Source organism: Papio anubis, chromosome 2, assembly GCF_008728515.1.
Source record: "Papio anubis isolate 15944 chromosome 2, Panubis1.0, whole genome shotgun sequence".
In the NCBI taxonomy this organism is placed as follows: domain Eukaryota; kingdom Metazoa; phylum Chordata; class Mammalia; order Primates; family Cercopithecidae; genus Papio; species Papio anubis.
Genome location: NC_044977.1, coordinates 20,838,780 through 20,866,369, shown reverse-complemented (window position 1 = coordinate 20,866,369; position 27,590 = coordinate 20,838,780). Strand labels below are relative to the sequence as shown.

The following is a 27,590-nucleotide window of genomic DNA, read 5'->3' as shown; positions in this document are numbered from 1 at the left end:
AGAAAACCAGAAAGTAGACCAGTGGTTGCCTAGAGCTAAGGGTGGGAACAGAGAGATTTACTATAAATGGGTAAAATGGAATGTTTTAGAGTAATGGAAATGTTCTGAATATGGATTACGATAGATTTAGTAAATTATATAAATGTAGCAACTTCTGTGAGTTTGAGCTATAAAATTATTGAGCTGTACACTTACAAGGGGAGAATTTTATGATCTATAAATTATATCTCACTAAAGCTGTTAAAAATTATATGTGACAGTCACATATATTTTTTCCATATGCTCATGAAAATATTTGTTCCTTTTTTATATTTGAAGTGCAATTTGGGAGTCCTATGAAAAAATTTTCTGGAAATTATTAGTGTTTCCTTAAAAAATTATTTTCTGATTTATTTGGATTTTCTTGCACTTTAGTAGGAAGATCGCATTTTTTCTGGATGAGATGTTAGAGACATTCTTGAGTATTAGATTGAGAGTGAATTTGGGATTCCTCAAAACATTTTACAGAGGAGAAAAATGAGGCTTAGAGAGGACAGCTGACCTAAAGTCAAACACAATTAAAGGCCAAGTTGATGTCAGAAACCCCCCTCTTTCTTCCACAACATATTATTAATAATATGAGATGCCCACAGTGGAGTTGAGGGCAAATGGCCTTTCTTAGAGCCTCCTGACATCTCATGGCCACTCAGCTTTAGTATATGAGGCCACTTGGCCACATTCTCAAGATAGTTTAGCCATTTCCCTCTAGTCCATGGAAGACTTTTGATGCTATGAAATCTCCAAATGAACAACTATATGCCATCAGTACAGGGTATTTATGAACTAAGTAAATTACAAATAATTCATGAAGATGCCAAATGTCTAAACAAAGATGGTGGATAAAACCATTGGTTCCAGTTTCATCTCATATTTTTTATTTGCAAAACTTAAAAAAAAAAAGATTTATTTAAGAAAGCTGTGTGATTTTTTGACGTTTTTACAAGATGGCAAAATTTTCATTTTTTATCAAGAGTATTTTCAATTTGCTCCCTGGAACAATGTTTCACAGTAGAAATATGTAATCTTGCACATGCAGGATGTTTTAGTATTGGTAGAAGTAACATTTTCTGCTTTGTCCTGTAAATAATCATTCTGATTAAACAATCTCTATTCGGTCAACGGAATTTAATGAGTGCCCAAATTGGAGTTATCAAGAGAAGGAAAGAAAAAGAAGTATCAGTCCTTTTGGAAAATTACTCAGAGTAATATTAATTTAAATGATATATTTTCTATTTTTTGATACCTGATCACTCTGAGAATTGTAAGGACACGATTTTAAAAATTAAAAACAGTTAAACTTATCTACTTTCACCTTCATGAAAATCATTCTTTGACATAAGAAAGTCAGTATTACACTTCATTGTCAAAAGAGGCTCATGTCTGGCATTCTATCAGCTGGGAGTGAGTGGGAAAAGTGTCAGAGACCTTGAGTATCGGTGTCCAGTACTTAGCTTTTCAGTGAAGATGAAATCATTATATGGTTTTATCTGTATTTACTATTAAGAATGTAGTTAAGTGTAGTAATTGTCTATTATAAATAGAAGAGTTGATAGTTTTGTTTCCCTGGTAAATAGCTTTACATAAGTAAATAATCTGGAAAATTAGAAATATACATATATAATTTCACTTTTTCTTGGAAAAATTTTATTATAATATAATCAACATTTTAAAAATAGTACAATCAAAAGAGGCTGATTATGAAGACAACTGGAAGATATAAAAATGTTGGCTTTAATAACTATGTGAATACTACTGTGACAATAGCAACAAAAAGCTACTGATGCATGCAACAAAACATATATCGTCAAGACATTTTAAGTGCAAGAGGCCTTACATAAAACACTACATACTGTGTGATTTTATTTAATGGAAGAGTCTAGAACAGGCAAACTAATCTATGATAGTAAAATTAAGAACAATAGTTCCTGGGAGGATGTTGTGGGAATGAACTGGGAAGGGGCGTGAAGAAATTTTCTGGGTTGATGATGATATTATAAATCTTGATAAAGGCTTGGGTTACGTAGATGTATGGCATGTGGGGAAAACAGTAATGTATAGTTAAGATTTATGTATTTCACTGTACCTAAATTTTATATCAAAAGAAAAATATAAATAAATATTAAACTTTAGTTAATGGCATGCATACTGAAGTGTTTGGTGGTGAAGGGTACTGAAATTCAGTTGACATGGAAATTAATTAAAAATTAAGATGGATTGAATGGTGGACAGAGGGATGGAGAGATGAAATGTGTATGATTGATGAGTAAGACAGGAATCATTGACTTTTGGTTGCTACCTTATGGATGTGCTCTGCACAATTCATGCTTTTGTATGTTTAAAATTTTTTATAATAAAATGTTGGAAAATAACTCATCTTTGATTTTAAATCTCTAAATATATTGGTTAGATTTAAAGACACATAATTGACATTCAGAAGTTAGTAGTATTCCAGATACAACATTTTACCTCACGTGTCTGCAGAAATAGTTCTCAAAAATCCTAATTAACAGAATTTGTTCACAGACCAAAATATGTGTAAAAGTCTCATGATAGGAAACTTAACAGAGTTTTGGATGAAGTTTCTTTTCTCCATACTGTATTGAATATCTGTAAATGTCTTTCAAATGACATTGGGTCCATTCATTTTATTGTCGATGCACTGAATTTGAAAAGAGTAATGGTTCTCAAACTCAAGTATTCACCAGAATACCCATACAGCTTGTCAAAATACAGATTGCTGGCCCCAGAGTTTCGAATTCAATAGGTCTGGGATGGGGTCTGTGAATCTGTACTTCTCACAAGCTCCCAGATGATGCTGATTCTCTAATCCGGAGACCACACTTTCAGAGCCCTGGCATTGAGCCTAGCCCATCTTCCATCAAGAGCACTTCATACCGTCACTTCTTACTTTAAAGAGCCACGGAATGCAAGCAAATCATCTCCATGAATTTTCATGAAAATAAGGAAAGAACAAAAAGAAGGGAAGTGAGTCTTGTTAAGTTCCTTAGCCTATTGGGTTACTTTTCTGGGTATTAAAAAACAATAATGACTAAGAATCTACCATTTTTCCAAAGTGGTACAGAAAAAGTATTACAAAATAAATGTCGACACCTTGTATTTTTCTCCTTTCTTCCTTACCTGCTTTTGGTATATCTATCCTTATGGGATAAAAACTATTTTTTGTGACTAATTAAACAAAACTAAGGGGACGTTTTCTATATATATTCTTTCTTTTGCCCCTTTTATCAGGTTCAGAATCCCTCAAAAAGTAGCGTTATTTTACTAATTGTGCTAATCATGCTACACTGAAACAACTGACTTATTCATCTACCCAATTTACTAGAATGTCCAGTCTTTGCAATCAGACATATCATGTTTGAATTTGTGTCACTAATGCCTACTACCTAGTAGTTAATGAAAGGAATAAAATAAAAAGCAGATAAGTAAAAATATATTTGTCCCAAGGTAAATATAAATTTTATTTAGTTTTTTTGGTCAGTTGAAGTTAACCAAGTCACTGTCCCACTTACCTTACAGCAGATACCTACTTATGATCATTGATTGTGTGAGGTTGCCTCTCTCACCTTCCCCTTCCAAAAAAAAAAAAACCTCAGCACACTTCAAACTTTAAAGAGTAATTTTAGCATAATCAGATCGAGGGAACGTGTGCAATTGACACCTGTGTATGTCTCAGAATGAGGTGTCTTCTTAAGAATGAGAGACTGTTGACTTAGAATGTAGTCTTTGAAAAGTAATTTTCCTACTTGGCTGTTAGTTGGGTTACTAAGTAGGTAATGTAGTTATTGCTCCTTTGGTAAAACTATTAACCTTGCCAAATGGTGCTGAAATGTCCACATTGGCAGGTTCAGTCTGTCTCATTCAATCATCCAAATTCACCAGACGGTGAAGCATTGGACTGAGGAATCAAAGCACTGGGAATTCTGACCAAGGTGGAAACTCTGGTTGTTTTAGCTGAATTGGAACTCACTTGTGCAAACGGCTGGGCAAACAGATAAAAAGTGCCCCATTAGGAAGAGACGATTTTCCCCCTTGAACTTTTTGTAAAGTGACATTTCTTTCTAAATTCAAAAGTAACTATCCTCTAGGTATTTGGTGACTAAAATGTCCTAATAAAAAGCTCACTACTTGACTCCTAGGAATTATCTTTATCTATTTTATCATTTTTATTGGATCTATGGGTATTGCTTAGGTGTGGCTTTGTGAAGGGAGTGCTCCAGGTGAACTGAGACTTTTAATATTCGGAACTCTGAGAACACATGTTGCATGTGGAAGCATGTCTTCCACCTGGCAGACTTAAAACAAGGCATCTTGGAGAGGGAACGTGCTGTTCTGTTTGCCCTGGAGCAGAGATCATGGAATGCTGTCATTTGAGCTTCTTGCTAGCATGTGTTCATGTATAAGTAAAGTCAAGTTTTGATTTTTTTAAAAAGCCCCCATTCCTTGGCACTGAGGCAGCTATCTATGTGGCTTATCAGACTTTTACCACAGCTTTTATTCTGTACATTTTTTAAATGTAATTATTCTTTGGATTTATACAAATCTTCCTTTATTTAATAATTGTAATCAGAATTTTTTCTTGTGTTTTCTGATTTGTGTTTATAGAACACAAATAGGGATGCCTTCTGTCCACCTCTAAATCTGTGTGCTATTAATTTACTGAAGTCCAGAATAGCTTTTCCTCTATATTCTTATTTAAATTCCCAACTCATCACATGGGATATATGTAATTTCCTTTGTAAATGAGGGATTACTGTGTCCAAATTGTTTGTAGCTGAGTTCCTATCTAGCCTGCACCAGGCATCCTACTAGTATCCCTAATTACCAGTAACAGCAGAATTCGGAGGCAGGGAAGATAAAAATGAAAGGCATGCAGTAAGAAGGGCAGGATGGGTGGGATGGCTTGAGGCATATGAGGAAAGGTCGAGATGGTAGGTTGGTTACCCTTGTCAAATCTTTCATTTGTGTAAGTAGCAACTATTTTTGCATGGCCTTTGTGAATGTGGCTAATGTATACAGTCACAAAAGATGGTTTGAATGGTGCCATAATAAAGATGATAAAATAGATAAAATAGATAAAGATGATAAAAAGATGGTTTGAATGAGTTTTGCATAATCTGAACAATTGTCAACGACAGTCCTCTTTCTGGAAGACATGTTTTAGAGCAGCTGTATGTTCACTGGCCACTAGTTCTTTGTAAGCACTCGGAAATTCCATACTGGGACCTAGTAAAACTCCATTCCCAAAGAGTTGGGAAGACAGTGATGGAGAATCTGGGATTTTGAGAAAAGATTCCAGCCTGGAGATCAGAGAGCTGGCATAAAATGAGATATATGGAATTGGTAGTTGGAATATAAGAAATTTAAATTCAGAAAGGATTTGCCTAACAATTATTCTGTGTTTCTAATTACAATTCTGCACACACACACATGGATGCACAGGCACACGTGCATGCACACACATACGCACCCACCAACAATGTCCACCACCACCAAAGCAGTTTAATTCCTTCTACCTGCTTTGTTCTTTCATGTCATCAACCACTGCAGGAGGGGCCATGACTTTGTTCATCTCTACAACCACCTTACACCGACTCTCCTTCTGATGGAAGGTCGTGTAAGCATCTTGCTGTTTCAGCACTGATGAAAACAGTTTTAATACTGTCCAATATTACTTAATTGATAATGTCATTTAATTTTCATTTTCCTTAAAGTATTTAGTTGAAGCTGCCATGGTTTTTTGTTATGAAAATTTCAACCGGCATCACTGACTTTCAGCTTGTCTTTGATAAGAAAAAGTCATTTTATGGACTAACACACAAGACTACACATTTCTATATAAGGATCAGGAACAACTGAAGATACTTGTATAATTGCCTCCGGCCACTCTCTTCACAGTGACACTTCACTGTCACAGGAAAATTACTGAAACTCCATGGTTTTTGCCTTTTAATACCTTTCCTTGGATCTTGGTTGCAGGATAGGGGGAGTCATTTGAACAGAAAACCTATGCTATGTGATTCCTTTATGACTCCCTAAGAATGAAAGAAAATGCTAAATTATTGCCAATCCCTATGTTTGCTTGTTTGCTTTTTTTTTTTTTTAACTTTTAGGTTCAGGGGTGCATGTGCAGGTTTGTTATACAGGGAAACTCATGTCACAGGAGTTTGTTGTACAGATTAATTTGTCACTCAGGTACTAGCCTAGCACCCAATGGTTTTTTTTTCTGATCCTCTCCCTCCTCCCATCCTCCTCCTTCAAGTAGGCACCAGTGTGTGTTGTTCCCTTCTTTGTGTCCCTATGTTCTCATCATTTAGTCCCCACTTATAAGTGAGAATGTGCGGTATTTGGTTTTCTGTTCTTGTGTTCGTTTACCAAGGATAATGGCCTCCAGCTCTATGTATGTTCCCACAAAGGACTTTCTCTTGTTCTTTTTTAAGATTATGGTTTGTATATCTTAGCATTAAAGTTTAATACAATCTATGTCATATACTATAATTTTTGGAAGCTTCTGACAGTAACTGCTCTGCTTAATACATAAACTTGAGATGTGACATCTTGACAGCTCCTTAATAAGCTGATGTGACCACAAAGGCATTGGAATGTTTTCTACTTGTAACCCACTGTCAGAGAAGAGCATAGATATGTTTGAAACTTAGCATTGTCAGTTCTTAGAGCATAATAATTTCTGAAAGGACTGGCTAACTTTATGTATGCTGAGTGGTGAATATTAATATTAGACACTGTTAAAACTAATTCTGCCAGTGCTGTAAGATGCTTGAATGACCTTCCATCACGAGAGTCTGTATAGGGTGGTTACAGAGATGAGGAAAGTCATAGCCCATTCTACAGCAGCGTAATGGCATGCCAGACAAGAGATTCAACTATGTTGTGTATGTAGGTAATTTCTTCTGTTTTACTGCTAAGCGATATCTCACTGTAGGGATGAGCTATAAATATTTATCCGTTAAACTGTTGATGGACATTTGGGTTTGTTTCTAGTTTGGCACTGCTTTAAATATTTGCACACAAGTTTTTGCACATACTTGTGTCTTCATTTCTCCCAAGTAAATACCTAGGAATGAAATTAATAGGTTATTAGCTAACTGGCAAGCATTTTCCCAAGAGGTTAGACCATTTAAAATTTACACTCAAAATTTATGAGAGTTCCAGATGTACTACAGTTTCCCTAACACTTGGGATTAACAGTCTTTAATTTCAGCCATTCTTATGTATAATATTTCACTGTGGTTTTAATTTGCAATTCCCTAATGACTCAGGATGTTAACCAAAAGTTGGTAAAGTATGACCTGCAGGCCAAATCCAGCCCACTGCCTATTTTTAGAAATATCACTCTATTGGCAAACAATTTCAAAAGCTAGTAGAAGACAAGGAATGATAATATCAAAGCAGAAATGAAGGAGACGGAGACACGAAAAACCCTTTAAAAAGTCAGTGAATCCAGGAGCTGGTTTTTTGAAAGATCAACAAAATAGATAGACCACTAGCCAGACTAACAAAGATGAAAAGAGAGAAGAATCAAATAGATGCAATAAAAAATGGTAAAGGGGATGTTACCACCGATCCCACAGGAATAAAAACTACCATCAGAGAATATTATAAACACCTCTGTGCAAATAAACTAGAAAATCTAGAAGAAATGGGTAAATTCCTGGACACATAACCCTCCCAAGACTAAACCAGGAAGAAGCTGAATCCCTGAATAGACCAATAACAAGTTCTGAAATTGAGGCAGCAATTAATAGCCTAACAACCAAAAAAAAAAAAAAAAGTCCAGGACCAGACAGATTCACAGCCAAATTCTACCAGAGGTACAAAGAGGAGCTGGTACCACTACTTCTGAAACTCTTCAAAACAATAGAAAAAGAGGGATTTCTCCCTAACTCATTTTATGAGGCCAGCATCATCCTGATACCAAAACCTGGCAGAGATACACACAAAAAAGAAAATTTCAGGCCAGTATCCCTGATGAACATCAATGCAAAATTCCTCAATAAAATACTGGCAAGCTGAATCCAGCAGCACATCAAAAAGCTTATCCACCGCTATCAAGTCAGCTTCATCCCTGGGATGCAAGGCTGGTTCAACATATGCAAATCAATAAACATAATCCAGCATATAAATAGAACCAAAGACAAAAACCACATGATTATCTCAATAGATGCAGAAAAGGCCTTCAACAAAATTCAACAGCCCTTCATGCTAAAATCTCTCAATAAGCTAGGCATTGATGGAATGTATCTCAAAATAATAAGAGCTATTTATGGCAAACTCGTAGCCAATATCATACTTAATGTGCAAAAACTGGAAGTATTCCCTTTGAAAACTGGCACAAGACAAGGATGCCCTCTCTCCCACTCCTGTTCAACATAGTATTGGAAGTTCTGGCCAGGGCAATCAGGCAAGAGAAATAAATAAAGGGTATTCGAGTAGGAAAAGAGGAAGTCAAATTGTCTCTGTTTGCAGATAACATGATTATATATTTAGAAAACCCCATTGTCTCAGCCCCAAATCTCCTTAAGCTGATAAGCAACTTCAGCAAAGTCTCAGGATACAAAATCAATGTGCAAAAATCACAAGCATTCCTATACACCAAGAACAGATAAACAGAGAGCCAAATCATGAGTGAACTCCCATTCACAATTGCTACAAAGAGAATAAAATACGTAGGAATCCAACTTACAAGGGATGCGAAGGACCTCTTCAAGGAGAACTACAAACCACTGCTCAAGAAAATAAGAGAGGACACAAACAAATGGAAAAACCTTCCATGCTCATGGATAGGAAGAATCCATATCATGAAAATGGCCATACTGCCCAAAATAGTTTATAGATTTAATGCTATCCCGATCAAACTACTATTGACTTTCTTCACAGAAATGGAAAAAACTACTTTCAATTTCATATGGAATAAAAAAAGAGCCAGTATAGCCAAGACAATCCTAAGCAGAAAGAACAAAGCTGGAGGCATCACACTACTTGACTTCAAACTATACTAAAATGCTACAGGAACAAAAGCATCATGGTACCATAACAGAGATATAGACCAATGGAACAGAACAGAGACCTCAGAAATAATACCACACATCTACAACCATCTGATCTTTGACAAACCTGACAAAAACAAGGAATGGGGAAAGGATTCCCTATTTAATAAATGGTGCTGGGAAAACTGGCTAGCCTTCTGCAGAAAGCTGAAACTGGATCCCTTCCTTACACCTTACACAAAAATTAACTCAAGATGGATTAAAGACTTAAACGTAAGACCTAAAACCATAGAAACCCTAGAAGAAAACCTGGGCAATACCATTCAGGACATAGGCATGGGCAAAGACTTTGTATCTAAAACACCGAAAGCAATGGCAATAAAAGCCAAAATAGACAAATCGGATCTGATTAAACTAAAGAGCTTCTGCACAGCAAAAGAAACTATCATCAGAGTGAACAGGCAACCTACAGAATGGGAGAAAATTTTTGTGATCTATCCATCTGACAAAGGGTTAATATCCAGAATCTACAAAGAACTTAAACAGATGTACAAGAAAACAACCCCATCAAAAAGTGGGCAAAGGATATGAACAGACACTTCTCAAAAGAAGACATTTATGCAGCCGACAAACATGAAAAAATGCTCATCATCAATGGTCATTAGAGAAATGCGAATCAAAACCACAATGAGATACCATCTCATACCAGTGAGAATGGCGATCATTAAAAAGTCAGGAAACAACAGATGCTGGAGAGGATGTGGAGAAATGGGAACACTTTTACACTGTTGGTGGGAGTGTAAATTAGTTCAACCATTGTGGAAGACAGTGTGGCGATTCCTCAAGGATCTAGAACTAGAAATGCCATTTGACCCAGCCATCCCATTACTGGGTATATACCCAAAGGATTATAAATCATTCTACTATAAAGACACATACATACATATGTTTATTGCAGCACTGTTCACAATAGCAAAGACTTGGAACCAACCCAAATGCCCATCAATGATAGACTGGATAAAGAAAATGTGGCACATATATACCATGGAATACTATGCAGCCATAAAAAAGGATGAGTTCATGTCCTTTGTAGGGACATGGGTGATGCTGGAAACCATCATTCTCAACAAACTAATGCAAGAACAGAAAACCAGACACTGCATGTTCTCACTCATAAGTGCGAGTTGAACAATGAGAACACATGCACACAAGGGGAACATCACACACCAGGGCCTGTTGGGGGCTGGGGGGCTGGGGGAGGGGTAGCATTAGGAGAAACACCTAATGTAGATGATGGGTTGATGGGTGCGGCAAACCACCATGACACATGTATACTTATGTAACAAACATGCACGTTCTGCATTGTACCCCAGAACTGAAAGTATCATTTTAAAAATTATTATTGGATTAAAACAAAAAAAATCACTCTATTGGAACTTAGCCATGTGCATTTGTTTGTATGATGTCTATAGCTGCTTATGTGCTATGATGGCAGAGTTGAATGGTTGTGGTACAGGACATCTGTCCCAACAAGCCTAAAATATTTACTATCTGACCCCTTACAGACAATATCTCCCAAACCCAGCTATTGGGCATTTTTTCATGTGCTTCTTGGCTATCCTATGTCTCCTTTAATGAGGAATCTATTTAAATTTTTTGTTATTTTTTTCATGTTTATTTCTTTCTTCTTATTGAATAGAAAGAATTATTTGTTGTTCATAAATACAAGTCCTTCAATAGATGTATGTATTGCAAATATTTTCTCCCAGTGGGTCGCTTGCCTTTTTTTTCTTGTTCTTTTAAAATTCAAAACTTTAAAAATTTGACCTAGTCCAATTTATCAGTTTTTAAAATCTGTGCTTCGTATGCCATATCTCAACTGATAGGAATTGACTTTATTATTTTGATATCTTAGAAAATTTGACTTTGTATAATGAAATAAGTAGCTGAGTAAGTATAGAGGTTGGAACTGTATGTGAAAATTGTGCAATAAAAAAAGAACACACTATGGATAAGAATAGGGTTATGCATTTAATCCTGAAATGATGTTATTATTTTATTGACATCAGTATTATAGCTATTCTTTTACTTAGTATCTTATGGAAATTAATATGGTACCTCATCTGTTTTAAGTCCGTATGTGCTATTTAGAATAATCTTAATTTCTTTGTTAGTGTCTGCCACATTGAAAACAAAATAATAATTGTTGCTACACTAATAAGTATTATTTACTTTTAGAAAAGTGCTTTAATATTTGCAGCTTTTCTCTTGAAGTAATTTTATTATGTTGATCAACTTGATATCCACAATTTAAACCACATTCTGAAATATTTTTGAGAATGTAAGATAACCTTATGAAATATTAGATATGAAAGAATTCCTCCTGCTAAATGGATTATAATGATGATTCCTTTCTCTCCCATCAGCAACTGGATGGCCATGATAGTTTAGCTTGTCTCACTAAGTACCATGTATTAAGGCTGTGTTCCCTAATAACTCCCTATTAGGGCTATGTGTCTTTTTGGTAAAACAATTTTTATTCCTTTGAGTATATACCCAGTAATGGGATTTCTGGGTTGAATGACAGTTCTGTTTTAAGTTCTTTGAAAAATCTCCAAACTGCCTTCCACGATGGCTGAACTAATTCACATTCCCACTAGCAGCGTGTAAACATTCCCTTTTCTCCACAACTTTGCCAGCATCTGTTATCTTCTGACTTTTTAATAATAGCCATTCTGATGGTGTGAGATGATGTCTCATTGTGGTTTTGATGTGCATTTCTATAATAATGAGTGATGTTGGAAACTTTTTCATGTGCTTGTTGGCCACATGTATGTCTTCTTTTGAGAAATGTCTGTTCCTATTCTTTGCCTGTTTTTAAAATGGGGTTATTTGGTTTTTCTGCTTGTTGATTTGTTCAAGTTTCTTATAGATTCTGGATATTAGACCTTTGTCAGATGAGTAGTTTGCAAATATTTTCTCCTTTTCTATAGGCTGTCTGTTTACTCTGTTGATAGTTTCATTTGCTGTGCAGAAGCTCTGTAGTTTAATTAAGTCCCACTTCTCCATTTTTGTTTTTGTTTGGGAGACTTTGTCATGAAATCTTTGCCAAGGCCTGTGTCCAGAATGATACGCCCTAGATTTTCTTCTGAGGTTTTTATAGTTTTAGGTTTTACATTTGTCTTTAATCCATCTTGAGTTGATTTTTATATATGGTGAAAGGAAGGTATCCAGTTTCAATCTTCTGCATATGGCTAACCATTATCCCACTCCATTTACTGAATAGGGAGTCCTTTCCCTATTGCTTGTTTTTGTCAGCTTTGTTGAAAATCAGATTGTTGTAGGTGTGTGGCCTTATTTCTGGGCTCTCTAACCTGTTATATTGGCCTATGTGTCTGTTTTTGTGCTAGTACCATGCCGTTTTGGTTACTGTGGTCCTATCATATAGTTTAAAGGCAAGTAGTTTGATGCCTCTAGCTTTGTTCTTTTTGTTTAGAGTTGCTTTGGCTACTTGGGCTCTTTTGTGGTTCCATATGAATTTTAGAATAGTTTTTTCTAATTCTGTGAAAAAAAAATGTCATTCATAGTTTGATAGGAAGAACACTGAATCTGTACATTGCTGTGGGCAGTATGGTCATTTTACCAATATTGATTCTTCCTATCCACGAGCATGAAATGTTTTCCGTTTTTTGTGTCATCTTTGATTTCTTTCAGCAGTGTTTCGTAATTCTTGTTGTAGAGATCTTTTACCTCCACAGTTAGCTGTATTCCTAGGTAGTTTTTCTTTTTGTGGCTATTGTGAATGGTATTGTATTCTTGATTTGGCCCTTTGTTTGGACATTATTGATATATAGAAATGCTACTAATTTTTGTCCATTGATTTTGTATCCTGAAACTTTGCTGAAGTTGTTTAACATTTCTAGTAGCCTTTGGGCAGAGACTACAGGATTTTCTAGGTACAGAATTATGTTATCTGCAGAGAAACAGTTTGACTTCCTCTCTTCCTATTTGTATGTCTTTTATTTCTTTCTCTTGCTTTCTGTTTCCCGACTGCTCTAGCTAAGACTTCCAGTACTATGTTGAATAGGAAAGGTGAGAGTGGGCATCCCTGGCTTGTGCCAGTTCTCAGAGAAAATGCTTCCAGCTTTTGAATGTTCAGCATGATGTTGGCTGTGGGTTTGTCATAGATGGCTTTTATTATTTTGAGCTATGTTCCTTCAATGCCTAGTTTGTTGAGGAGTTTTAACATGGAGAGATGTTGTATCAAAAGCCTTTTCTGCATTTATTGAGATGATCGTGCAGTTTTTGTTTTTAGTTCTGTTTATGTGATGAATCACATTTATTAATTTGCATGTGTTAAGCCAACCTTACATCTCAGAAATAAAGCCTACTTGATCATGGCAAATTAGCTTTTTGATGTGCAACTGGATTGATTTACTAGTATTTTGTTGAGGATTTTTGCATCTGTGTTCATCAGGTATATTGGCCTGAAGTTTTCTTTTTTCATTGTGTTTCTGCCAGGTTTTGGTATTAGAATGATACTGGCCTCATAGAATGAGTTATGGAGGAATCCCTCCTCCTCAATTTTTTGGGGAATAATTTCAGTAGGCTTGGTACCAGCTTATCTTTATAGGCAGAATTTGGATGTGAATCTCTCTGTCTCAGGGCCTTTTCAGGTTGGTAGGCTTTTTGTTACTGATTCAATTTTATAACTCGTTAATCTATTCAGGATTTCAATTTCTTCCTGGTTCAATCTTGGGAGGTTGTATGGTTCCAGTAATTTATCCATTTATTCTAGGTTTTCTAGTTTGTGCACATAGAGGTATTTGTAATAGTCTCTGAGGGTTTTCTTGTATTTCTGTGGGATCAGTGGTAATGCCACGTTTGTCACTTCTGAGAAAGACTTTTTTTAAAAGAATTTCACAACACTCTGAAATATTAACAGATGCACTAAGGTGTTGCAAACGGAGGATTAGAACCCACCATCGTAGATCCAAGATTCTACTTTGCAAATATGCAGTTTTTTGTCTAAGACCTACTAGTGTTACTTTCTCAAAATGTTCACATTCTGTTTTTTTCTCACTCCTGTTGACATATGCTTTGTTCCTCATATAAGGTGCAATAAAACGTTCTTCCAGTAGTCTTATTTCTCTGTACTCCTGGGCTCTTCTGGTGACATATATACCATTTCTACTTACAGATGTTGTACTAGTTAAGCTTGTATGATGTGGTATTATTTTCTATGATCTCTACCTTAAGGCACTCACCAGAGGTCTTTATACTAACTGTTGAAAGATAACTGTCATTATATGACTAGTATTCCAAACTATTAAACCAGAATTACACTAAAAATAAATGTATTATCAAAGATTAAACATTAGCGTAGAATGTACATAGGCATACCTCAAATTATTGGAGAAATTGTCCAAGAGTGTAAAATATCATTTAATACTCATCTAAACATTCATTCAAAGGAACACTTGAACTTATTTATACTGAAGGAAAAAAAACTTGCTTAACCTTTTTGCTGACACTGAAAGGGTCAATTTGGTAATAACTGAGTAAGTCAAGACATGTAGGCAAGGCAAACCAAAGATAAAGGGAATCCATACTGGGTGGACAACCTGAGCAAAGGTGTAGGGCCAAAGCCTCATATGCATTGCAGAATGTGAGAGGATTGTAAGGGTCAAAAACAAATGAGAAATGTTGAAAAGTAATAAGAGAAGAAGTAATACGTGGTAAGATAATGAAGACATTTGAGTTACTAGCTCTAAAAAAAGAACTCAGTGTTAAAATTAAGTTTGTGATGCTGTATTGAGGTGAGATTTGTCTGTATTTTTCTTTTTCAGAACATTTTAAGTTTAGCTCAAGAGAGTAATATGAACTGAAATTTCAGAAAAAGTAGAACAGCTAAATGCCAATTCATTTGAATAGTTATACGATGCCGATGTATTTGTGGATATACATTGTTAGTAAAAGGGAGAGGGACTGGAGTCATGAGAAGTCCTGTGCATAGGAGGTGGATTACTTCCACTTTGTTTGGAAAAATGGAACAACTTTCCTTGTTCTCATCTGATGTAGCCATCTTTTCCACTTTCCCATGGAAGAAATAATGTGATTCATCAGGCCAGAGTCCATGAGCAAAGGTCTAACGTGATGATGATGCTGTGACTCTTGGCTCTTTGTCAAATATGAATGCAGCCTATGTGTACTAAGATTTGTTCAATGCTCCTTCCCAACTAAGCGTTGGAAATAAGCTGGTTGTGTTTGGATTCGTTGTGAGACTTGATAGCCTTCTAAGGTGGCAGAATATGTGTTCGATTTACATTGGTTCCATTCTACTGAGCAGGATGAAGCAACGAGTTAATCTAGGCACATTATTAAAAAGGGAAAAAATTGACTTTGACAAAATCTGTGTTTTATCTGAAGTATAAATCATCTCATCAAAACCTGGCAAAGTTCACACAAAACACTAGCAGTTGGCACCCCAACTTGAGCATTATGATCTGGGGTGTGGTCACTCCTTACTCTTTTGGACAGTTACAAAGTTCTCAATGAAAAGGGAACAGTGCAGTCCAGCCTAGCGAGAACCCAAGATCTAGTTTTGACCCTACTTTTAACGTGCAGGGTGCCTCAATTTCCTCATTTGGAGGAATTATACTAGCTGATTTGTAAGGTTTGTAAGGTCCCTTTTCAGATTTTGGACAGGCCACTCAGTATCTCTGGGTTTTAATTTCGCCACAGTGTAACAACAGCAGTCTGAGATTCAGGAAGTTTATAAAAGTGTCATCAAGTTCTTGGAAAGTAAAAAGTACTATGCACATACATTCAAACTATAGCCTTAGCTGCTGAGGTATGAATAATCCTCACAACCTAGTATCCAAGAAAGGGTTATTTTTCTTTTTCCAAAGGCCTAATTGCATCATTTTCTGTGGTTAGATTGAGGCTGTGCAGGCTGATTTTGGGTGGCATAGAATAAATTCAGTGTGACGATGTTGGGGAGCACATTCTGTACAAAAGTGATGATTGGTATTTGTACAGGCTAAGTCTTTGATTAATGAGAAATAGAATGTGAATTATTAAGTTGGTAAATTCAGTCTTTTCAATAGTCAAAATGTTTTTTAAATATTAAATCTTTGGAGAATAAAGAAAAAACATAATTCAGGTTCACAATCCTTTATCTAAAACCCCTGGGGCCAGACATGTTTTGGAATTCAGAAATTTGGAGAGGAGGGTTAGAAAATAACTAGGATGCCAAGATTATATATTACATAACTTCTTCAGTGGGGTCTTGATCAACACCATTTAACTGAACACATTTCTTCAATGAAACACGTGAATAGTCACCCTAGTGGATTAAATGAAGATTGAATGGCCTCAGGATGGTTCTGACTGGGATATGTTGCCAGATGAGTTTGAGACAAACTTCCAAAAAAAAAAAAAGAGACCAAAAAAAAAAAAAAACTACAAAGTTTTTTGGTTTCTGAATCATGGCTAAAGAACTGTGGACCTGTATTAATAAGCACTTGTTGAGCAATTACTATGTGCCAGCTTTAAGGTTGTGCCATTTACATAACTGATATGATTTGACTCTATCTCAATCTCATGTTGAATTGTAATCCCCAGTGTTGGAGGTAAGGCCTGGTGGGAGGTGATTGGATCACAAGGGTGGTTTCTAATGGTTTAGCACCCTCCCCCTAGTGTTGTCTTGTGATAGAGTTCGCACAGATCTGGTTGTTTAAAAGTGTGTGGCACCTTCCCCTTCTCTCTCTTCCTCCTGCTCTGGCCATGGAAGACTTGCCTGCTTTCCTTTCACCTTCTGCCATGAAAGTTCCCTGCGGCCTCCCCAGCCATGCTTCCTGTACAGCCTTAGGAACCATAGGTCAATTAAACCTCTTTTCCTAATAAATTATGCCGTTTCAGATCTTTCTTTATAGCAGTGCGACAACAGACTAATACACTAACCTTTGTAAATAACTCAGCAAGAAGGTAAATGTTATGTATCACTTAGAAACCAGGAAGATAAGGCTTGAGTATCTTCAATGGGATGCCAGAGTCACAGAAGTGGGGTTTGAACCTGGTTCCTTCTGGCTGCAAAGGCAAAAGACAATGTGTTTCCTCACCACTTGGTCAAGATCTTTGGTTAGTGTGATTATTTGCCTCTGTTGCCTTAGTAGTTTAAAAATAAATGTCTTGAGAATTTGATTAAGCTCTCTCTTCTCATTCTCGACAGTCTCTCTGGGAAAGTTCATCCAACTATCACTTATAAGCTAATGACACCCAGATGGGTCTGTACCCCCATCCTGAGTATCACACTTAGAAATCCCAATCACTACTGGGCATCTCCATGTACTCCCAGATGTACTCCCAATGGAACTAATCCTTTTTCTCCTCAACCATTCTCTGCCTTCCAGCATTCCCTATTCTACCATCTCAGTTACTCCTAAGACAAAAACCTTTTTTCTTCGCTCCCTTTCCAACTCTGTCAATGAGTAAGACTTGTGGATGTGGCACTGGAAAGCCTCATAGAGGAGGCTGGGCGTTTTTGAGCTGTAGTAATTCAATTTTACCAATGAGAAATTTCAGGTGCTTTCACCATACCCAGACAGTGTGTATAAAGCAAAGGTTCTGACCAACTTTGAATAGCCAAAATAAACCAAATTCCATCTACCTGCCCAATAATAAACTACTAAGTATTGAACGGTAAGATATACTTTTTATTCTAGGCTACTTTATGTTATTAAGCTTCATTTTGGGCATTTGGGTGTGTGTGCTGCGATACTGAGTAGCAAAGTAGACATCATGTTTTTCAAGAACAATGCCTCTAGTCACCAACACTTGCTGGGAATTTGGGTATGATGCTAAAAGGGGGAAGTAACAGCCATCGATGTTTTCATTCCCATTGTTAGGTAAAAGGCCAAACCTGAAAGTCCACATCAATACCACAAGTGACTCCATCCTCTTGAAGTTTCTGCGTCCAAGTCCAAATGTAAAGCTTGAAGGTCTTCTCCTGGGATACGGCAGCAATGTATCACCAAACCAGTACTTCCCTCTTCCCGCTGAAGGGAAATTCACAGAGGCTATAGTTGGTAAGGTGTTTGGGTATCGGGCTGGGAAGGAAAGGAGGCAAGAGGTGGTGGGTGTAACATGACCTACAAATCTTGATGTCAAGAACTACTTTTTCTACATCCTTAGTTTAATCAAATGGTAGAATTACAAGACATCTTCATAAGTTTTGCAACTCGTAGCATAATTCTTTACATTAAAAAAATTATTACGTGCAGAAATAGTTATCTTCATTGTCCCTGGCCATATACCTCAAAAATTCGTAAGGAAAAAAATAGATGAAATGTCTGGGATTAAATCTCTGTAAGATATTATGTTATGTGGACTAGTTTTCCTTCCTGCTGTATCTTACTGTCTTTTGATAGTACAACTACAGCATTTTGAGTGTCTTTTCATGAAAAGCTATATTTTTTAAAAAAGGAAATGTATTATATTTTTAAAAATTGAAGTATTTCAGAGAAAAAGATTAAAGTTTTTCCATGTATTATAAAATTTTATATTTCTTTAAAAATGTTTTAAATTATGTTAAAATGTAAATGGAGGATGTGGGTCACTTTTGAGCCTTCTCCATAAAAATTATTTGCAAATAAAACCATTTAAGAATGATTTTTTTTAAGCTTGGCACAATGGCTCACATCTGTAATCTCAGCACTTTGGGAGGCTGAGGTGGGAGGATCACTCGAGTCGAGGAGTTCTATCTAGACAGCCTGGGCAACATGATGAAATCTGCTCTGTACAAAAAACACAAAAATTCACCAGGAATGGTAGTTCATGCCTTGTAGTCCCAGCTACTTGTAAGGCTAAAGTGGGAGGATCTCTTGAGCCTGGGGAGGTTGAAGCTGCAGTGAGCCGTGATAGCACCTCTGCACTCCAGCCTGTGCAACAGAGTGAGACTCTGTCTCATAAATAAGTAAATAAATAAATATTTAAAGGATCCTCTATTGTTCTGAATACTTTTAAAGGCTTTCTGGATAGTCTAATATGAGGTTTATATTTTATTCTACTGCTAGGATTATTGCTTAGAAGTTTTCCTATGAGTTTCAGAATTTTATCCTATAAATTCAATTAGTTTATATCAGTTCTGATAATATGCAGGAAGTGTTGAAGATGAATCTATTTTGTCCTGTAGCCTCTTGTTTCTCATAGAGATGTCCCTGTTGGACTTCAAAATCTGGCAACAGAGTAATATTGTTAATTAAGTGTCTAAACTAGATTTTACATAAGAGAAACACTTTAAAGCAAACCTACTAGTTTGTTACCAAAAAAAATGAGAAGTAAGCATTTCTGACAAATGTAACACTAACCTAGACCACAAAAACCATAAAGAAGTCTCCACTCTATTCACTCTTTACTATAAAAAGTGACCGGAAGCTGTGTGTTTGCCCCCACGCAAATAGAAACAGATGACATATTACCCCCTGTTTTCATTGAGCATTGGGAGTAATATTTTATTTATGATAGATGTTTTTGTTATATAAAATGAAATTTTGGTCAGTTGTAAGCTCTTTTTCCATATAAGGTGAAAAATGTTCAATCTTAAAGTAATAGAAGTCAAATTACTACTGATAAAAAATACGTTGAGAAAACTAAAGAAAACTTATTGCACAAATATTTTAACCTTTCACTGTTTCAATAATGAAAGTTGATTAAATGGACTAGGGAGACTTTTATTTATTTATAGTATGTTCATTCTTTAAAGTTTTTTATTATGGGAAATTTCAGACAACCAAGGAAAGAGTATTAAAATGAACCTTTATATCTCAGCATGCAGCTTGAATATATATCACTGTTTTGCTAATCTTGTTCTGTGTATTCTTTAATACATACTGTATTCATTGCTTGGGTATTTAAAGCATAAGTAGGTATCACATTTCTTTATCTAAAAATGTTTCAGTATGCATCTCTAACAGATGAAACATATTTTTAATAACACTATGCCTTTATCACATTTTAACAATAATTCCATAATACCATTTTATACCCAGTCCATATTTGAATTTCTCTGGTGATCTTAAAAATGTCTTTTTAGGGTTGATTTGTGTGACTCAGGATCCAAACAGGTCTATGATATATTTGATTATGTCTCTTAAGTGTCTTTTATTCTGTAACAATCCTCTCTACCTTCTCTTTTTAAATGTCATTGATTTCTAGAGAAGTTGGGTCATTTATCACAGAGAATGTCCATATTCTATATGATAGAATATGGAACTGGTTGCTTCCATTCTGTATTTTTTGAGCTGGCTCCTCCTATCCCCTGTATTTCCTATGAAGATGTAATTAGATCTAGAGGCTGTATTAGATTTGAATTTGGGGGAAGGAGGAAATGTAATACTTTGTAGGTGGTACTATGTATTTCCTAATGATTCACAAAAAGAGGTGCATAATGGCTGCCTGTCCCATTTAGTGATCCTAAGACTGATGTGTTTAGGTGGTCTCAGCCTGGTCTCTCACAATAAAATTCTCCATCAAATTTTCACCTAATGGTTTAGCATCTTTTGATTGCCCAGATCTATTATTTTATTCAGGAGTTATAAATAGGAATTTTCTCATTCTATTATTCTTTCTCCCTATTTTAGCCAATGATAAAGAAGAAATTTCTCTTATCTGCTTTTTGATTTTCCATATATATTGGTTTTATTAGGTTGGTGCAAAAGTTATTGCAGTTTTTGTCATTACTTTCAATAAGAAAGGCAGGATAAATTTTCATTGTTATAAGTTGATGCTCTGATTATTTCCAAGGATGACCAGTGACAGTGTTTGTTGGTTGGGTTTTTTTAGGGCCAATAAGAATGCATTGATTTTTACATATTTAATGGGTTTTTATCTATATATCACTTATCTATACCTTATGATTCTTTCAGTCTAGCTGAAATATGCTTGATTATTTCCTTTGGTGAACTATAATACTGAAAACTTCTTAAAGTCAAGTTTATGTCTTATTCTTTGGTTATTCTTATCAAAATAATTTACATTAAGTAGATAAGCACTAAATATTTGTGCCACAGAATTGAATAGACTTCAGTCTGTGTAGAATATTTAGGCTGGAAGAGGACATGAGAGATTGTTTAATCTAAACAATTAGATTGTTTAATTTAATCCTGTCATCAGGAAAGTAGCAATTGAAGTCATTTAGGGCAGATAAAATAGTTAGGTCACTGTGCATCTCAAAGAACCTAGGGACAAAGATTCCACAACTCCTCGAAGGCTACTCCAATTATTATTTTTAAAACTCTTACCTCATATTGTAGATCAATATGTTCTTTTTATTAATTCCTTTTCTAGTATTCTAGTGGAAATGAAAAAACATTCCTCGTACATATTTCCTTTTCCATATTTCTTTAAGCCAAGAAATTTGTGTGCTTCTGCTTTTATTACTTCAAAAATGAACTTTTATTCCAAGTTAAATGTTATTTTTTGGTTGTTTAAATTGGTTATTTATAGTCTTCCGTGACTGTGTTTGCATTAATTGCTCCTAATTGATTAAGCAGCCATACATTAGTTTCCTGCTGCTGCTAAAACAAATTACTACAAATTTGGTGGTTCCAAGCATTATAGATTTATTATCTTGCAGTTGTAGGTCAGAAATCCAACATGGGTCTCACTGAGCTAAAATCAAGGTGTGGGCAGAGCTGCATTCCTTTCCGGAGGCTCTCAGGGGAGAATCTGGTTTTATGTCTTTTCCAGCTTTTAGAGGCTACTGCATTTCTCTTCCACCTCAAAGTCAACAACAGTGGGTCACATCACATCACATCACAATCATATCACAATCACATCCCATCACATCACAATCACATCACTCATCACATCACATCACAATCACATCACATCATCACATCATATCACATCACATCATCACATCATCACATCATCATATCACATCACAATCACATCACATCACATCACAACATCACATCACATCATCACATCACATCACATCACAACATCATACATCATCACATTACAATCACATCACATCACAATCACATCATCACATCACATTACATCACATCGTCACATCACATCAATCACAATCATATCGCATCACATCACAATCACATCATCATATCGCCATCATCTCATCGCCACCATCAATAACGCACACCATCACATCCAATCAAGCACGAAATACCACATCACACATCACAATCACATCACATCATCACATCACAATCACATCTCAGTCACATCACATCATCACATCACATCACAATCACATCATCAATATCCTCACCGCATCGCCATTCACCGCGGTCATGTCATTACATTATCAGCATTACATTATTAGCATGCTAATTAAGACAATGGATTACATTATTATATCATACTACATTATGTTACACTATATTTGCATTATTACATTGGCATTATAATTACATTAAGCACAGGACAATATTTACATTTATATAATTACATTACATTAATTACATTACAGTTACATTACATTGGCTTAATAGCATTTTCATAATTACATTATTACATTACAATTGGCATGCATTGGACATATATTACATTATTACATTACAATATTGCATTACATTACATTACATTACATTAACATAATTACATTACATTACATTTGGCATTACACTATGACAGACATTACAATATATTGGCAACACATTACATTATTACATTACATTATTCATTGGCATCATAATACATTGGCAATTACATTATATTTGTCATATCTAATTACATTGGCAATTACATTACATCACATCATCATCACATCACAGTCACATCACATCACAATCACATCACATCACAATCACATCACAGTCACATCATCACATCACATCACAATCACATCACATCACATCACAATCACATCACACCCACACAATCACATCACATCATCACATCACATCACAATCACATCATCACATCACACACATCACATCGGATCAACACATCACATCATCTCATCACAACCCCATCACATCATCACATCACATCGTCATCACATCACAATCACATCGCATCACAATCACATCACATCACATCACAATCACATCACATCACATCACAATCACATCACATCACAATCACATCACAGTCACGTCACATCATCACATCACATCGCACTCACATCATCACATCACAATCACATCACATCACAATCACATCACATCATCTCATCACAATCACATCACAATCATCACATCACATTGGTCAAGACAATTAAGCATTGCATTACAATTACATTACATTGGCAATGCATTACATTATACTACATTAGTTACATTACATTTTCACAGACAGCATTGCATCATGGCCACAGCATTGCTAATACATTGCACATTACACTATACAGAAGTTACAGACAGACATTACATTACAATTACATTATTAAGACATAATAAGACATACTACATTGCACAGATTAATAAGAGATTACATTATACTACATTACATTATCATAATTGGCATTACACATTACACATTATTCATTGGCAATTACATTACATTACAATTACATTACACAGACATTACATTGTCATAATTACATTACATTACACTGGTTACAGGCATTGCACGCAATTACATTACATTACATTATTGGCAAGACACATTGCATTACAATATGATAATTACACACATAATTTCCATTACATTACAATCACATCACATCATCACATCACAATCACATCACATTGTCACAATCACATATCACATCATCACATCATCACATCACAATCACATCACAATCACATCACATCATCACATCACATCATCACATCACAATCACATCACCATCACCATCTCCATCACCATCACCATCACCATCACATTACCCTGGCCTCCTTTCCTGCTTTCCTCTTGTACTTTTTTTGTTTTGTTTTGTTTTGTTTTGTTTTGTTTTGTTTTGTTTTGTTTTGAGACAGAGTCTCGCTTTGTCACCCAGGCTGGAGTGCAGTGGCGTGATCTCGGCTCACTGCAAGCTCTGCCTCCCGGGTTCACGCCGTTCTCCTGCCTCAGCCTCGGAGTAGCTAGGACTACAGGCACCTGCCACCTCGCCCAGCTAATTTTGTTGTATTTTTAGTAGAGACGGGGTTTCACATGTTAGCCAGGATGGTCTCAATCTCCTGACCTCGTGATCCCACCCACCTCGGCCTCCCAAAGTGCTGGGATTACAGGTGTGAGCCACCACACCCAGCCTTCTCTTCTACTTTTAAGGGCCCTTGTGATTGTAGTAAGATCATCTGGATGATCCAGGATACTTTCCCTATTTTAAAATCAGCTGATTAGCAATTGTAATTCCATCTGCAACCTCAATTCTCCCTTGTCTCGCAACCTAACATCTTCACAGGTTCTGGGGATTAGGATATAAGCAAGCTTTGTTGGAGCATTATCCTGTCTGCCACAAGCTGTATGTTTAAAATTTGCATCTCTATTCATTTCCCTTTCTGGTATCAGTTTACTGTGTGATAAATCTCAACTCTGCTCATCTGTAATAGGTGTATTTTTCACACACATGCTGTGGCGGTTTAGTGTATTTGTAACTGTAAAGTGATGAATTGAAGTCCCTTGAGTGCAAAGTGCTACACAAGAGCAAAGAATCTATTTCTTCATGGGGGGAAAAAAAAAGCATCACTTACAGCTGCTGCTCTTACTTTCTTTAGTAATAAGGTAGTGGTATGTTTTTCAGTTGCATGGAACTACACCCAAACACAGTGAATTACCCTCAGTTTCAAAGCAAATATTAAGTACAGCCTTGTCTGACACATTTCATTTGTTTAATGATATGTTTACCATCATTTTTCATTTTACCATTGAATTGAGAAGCTGTTGATTATTCAGAAATATTCAAGCTAACATTTAGTGACCTGAGGACTAGCATGTCCACTAAGTAATCATTTATAACCATTTTTACATTTATTTTTAAATATCTATTATCTTTCTATTAAGTATTGACAGAGATGTTTTCAAGTCACTGGTTTTACATGCAAAAGAAAACAAAACCCTCCTTTTGCCATTTTGGCAATTAACATTCATATGAAATTTCTGTCACAATTTATCTAAGATTATACTAGATTAGAGGGGCAGTAGGAAAAATACTATTTTCCCAGGTGGCTATTAATAAATATTAATGGGCTCCAGAGCCCTGCAATGACGTGATAAAACATGATTCACATTTCACAGATCCTCTAAGTTCCTATGTCTTTTTATTCACTCACATCATGAATGTTCTCACTCCTGGTTAACATTTTAAGTTTTTGCTGCTTTCTTTTATGGTCAGCTGCTAGTAATTTTGCTAATGTCTCATTAGCTGAGAACTTTCTCAGGGTTGACCTTTAAAGACTCATACTTAATGATGATCTGTTGACATCAGCCATCAGTCATGTGGTGCACGTTGAAGAATTATTTTAGTATCCTTCCTGCAGAAAAGGCTTAAGTTTAAAAATGTATGTTCACAATGGCAAATTCTGATTGAAGATTTTGTCTTCCAACCAGGTGTTAGGACTCCAAAGGGACTAATGGGGTGCAAATGTTTTAATTCTCGTGTTCTCACAGCTGCTAACCCTCACACTCATTTCCCTAAGGGAGCGCATTTCTCACACTCAGCACGGGCCTCTGAGTCACTATCTTGCCTATAACTCTTCCCAAGTGATGCCAGCTCTAGTGAGGAAAAGGTTACAGTGCCAATGCACTGGAAATGCTCTAAGCTGAAAAAAGTCCCGGACAAGGATGCTACAGTCTGTGTTCTAGGAAAGATCAGCCCTCACCTGAGAGGCAGCATGATGTGGGGAAAGAATACCTACTTACTTTTGAGTCCGACAGACCTGGGTTCAAATTCAACACAACTCATTGTGGAATAGTTGTGGGTAAGTAGTTTAAATTATCTGAATTTTACTTTTCTCATTTATAAAATAGAGAATAATCTTTCAGAAGCATTGTAAAGACTATGGCTGAATCATATAACAGAGCTAATGTAGACCGGGTGTGGTGGCTCATGCCTGTAATCCCAGCACTTTGAGATGCCGAGGCGGGTGGATCGTTAGGTCAGGAGTTCAAGACCAGCCTGGCCAAGATGGTGAAACCCTGTCTCTACTAAAAATACAAAAATTAGCCGGGCGTGGTAGCGGGTTCCCGTAATCCCAACTACTCAGGAGGCTGAGGCAGAAAATTGCTTGAACCCAGGAGGCGGAGGTTGCAGTGAGCCAAGATCACGCCACTGCACTCCAGCCTGGGAGTCAGAGCAAGACTCCATCTCAAAAAAATAACTAAATTTTTTTTAAAAGAAGCTAATATAGACTCTAGCACAGAGTAAGCATGTTTTGTAAATTTTGTCAGTTGCTGTTATAACAAGCAGAGTGGCCTTGGATAATTTACCTAACACTTCTGAGCTTTGTTTGTCTCAGTGGCTAATAATTATTGGGTTAACTCTCCACTAAAGTTCTGGCCAGCTCTAAGAGGTTAGTGCCTAGGTTGAAAAAGCTTGGTCTAAGTGGCAGTTTTGTGGTTTTGTTTTATATTTGGGGGTGGGAGATAGTGTTGGTAAAACTGCAGAGGTAGATTGTTTTAGCAGAGCTGTTAGTCACTGAAAGGTAGCCTTGCTCATCTATCATGCCCGAGTATGTTTTCTCATCAGGGTCAACGCTCGAAACAGGATTAAAAAACAAAATAAGCAAAATCTAAGATGATGACACAGTAGCTGGTGCGCACACACACAGCTCTCTCCCAAAGTCATTATTATCTCTTAATTATCGAGGGTATGCCGTGTCAAAGCTGACTGTTTTGTGCCTTTGGTGAAGAGAGTCGTCAGGTGCCTCTTACAATTCCTTAGCTGTTGCCCCCAAAGAAAAATATGGTGACTCCCCCAAAAATATATACCTGAAAAAGTCTGTCATTTCTAGATCTCACTTTTTCAATCTCTTATTCAAATAAAGCAATTTTTAGTAAGAATTTTGGCCTGTCCTATTAAACAAATAAAAATAAGTGCATGACCCTTTAATTTACTTAACTGATGGCAATTCTGTCTCAGTGCATTTGGGCTAAAATTCAACCATCAGTTTCTTATTTTGAAGTTTCTCACTTTCTTTGTTTCACAGCGAAACATTTTCAAAAATTTAAAAGTAAAGTTTACGATTGATCAGATATGAATCAGTATAAATTGTATGCTTATAAATTGTAATTCAATTTATATTTCTGTAGATTATTAGTACCATTTACAAGGTTAACCCTTAATTTTTATATTTGTATAGATGGCAAGAGGAAATGCACAATTTTTCCTCTTTTATCATGTCAACCCTTAGAATTTCAGTTGTTCCCTTCTACTTCTCTATCATAAAAATGTTTAAGATTGCTCTATTTTTATGAAAGTGGAATGAAATATAAAATAATAGAGATTGATACTGTTTATTACAGTGAAAGATAACTATCACAAGTGGTTATGCATTCATTGAAGAAAAAACAGAAATAGGGGTTGAAAATAACTGAAGGAACTATACAGGGAAT

The 27,590-nt window shown here is 36.0% G+C and overlaps 1 protein-coding gene across 16 annotated transcripts in view; it reads left to right on the top strand.

Moving 5' to 3' along the window:
• ABI3BP (ABI family member 3 binding protein) overlaps positions 1 to 27,590 on the top strand; it is a 248,598-nt gene that overhangs the window by 48,815 nt on the left and 172,193 nt on the right. For all 16 annotated transcript variants that reach the window (XM_031662974.1, XM_021933977.2, XM_031662969.1 and 13 more), the window contains exon 2: positions 17,975 to 18,154. In XM_031662974.1, coding sequence (XP_031518834.1) covers positions 17,975 to 18,154 — 180 coding nt within the window. The remainder of the gene's footprint in view (positions 1 to 17,974; positions 18,155 to 27,590) is intronic.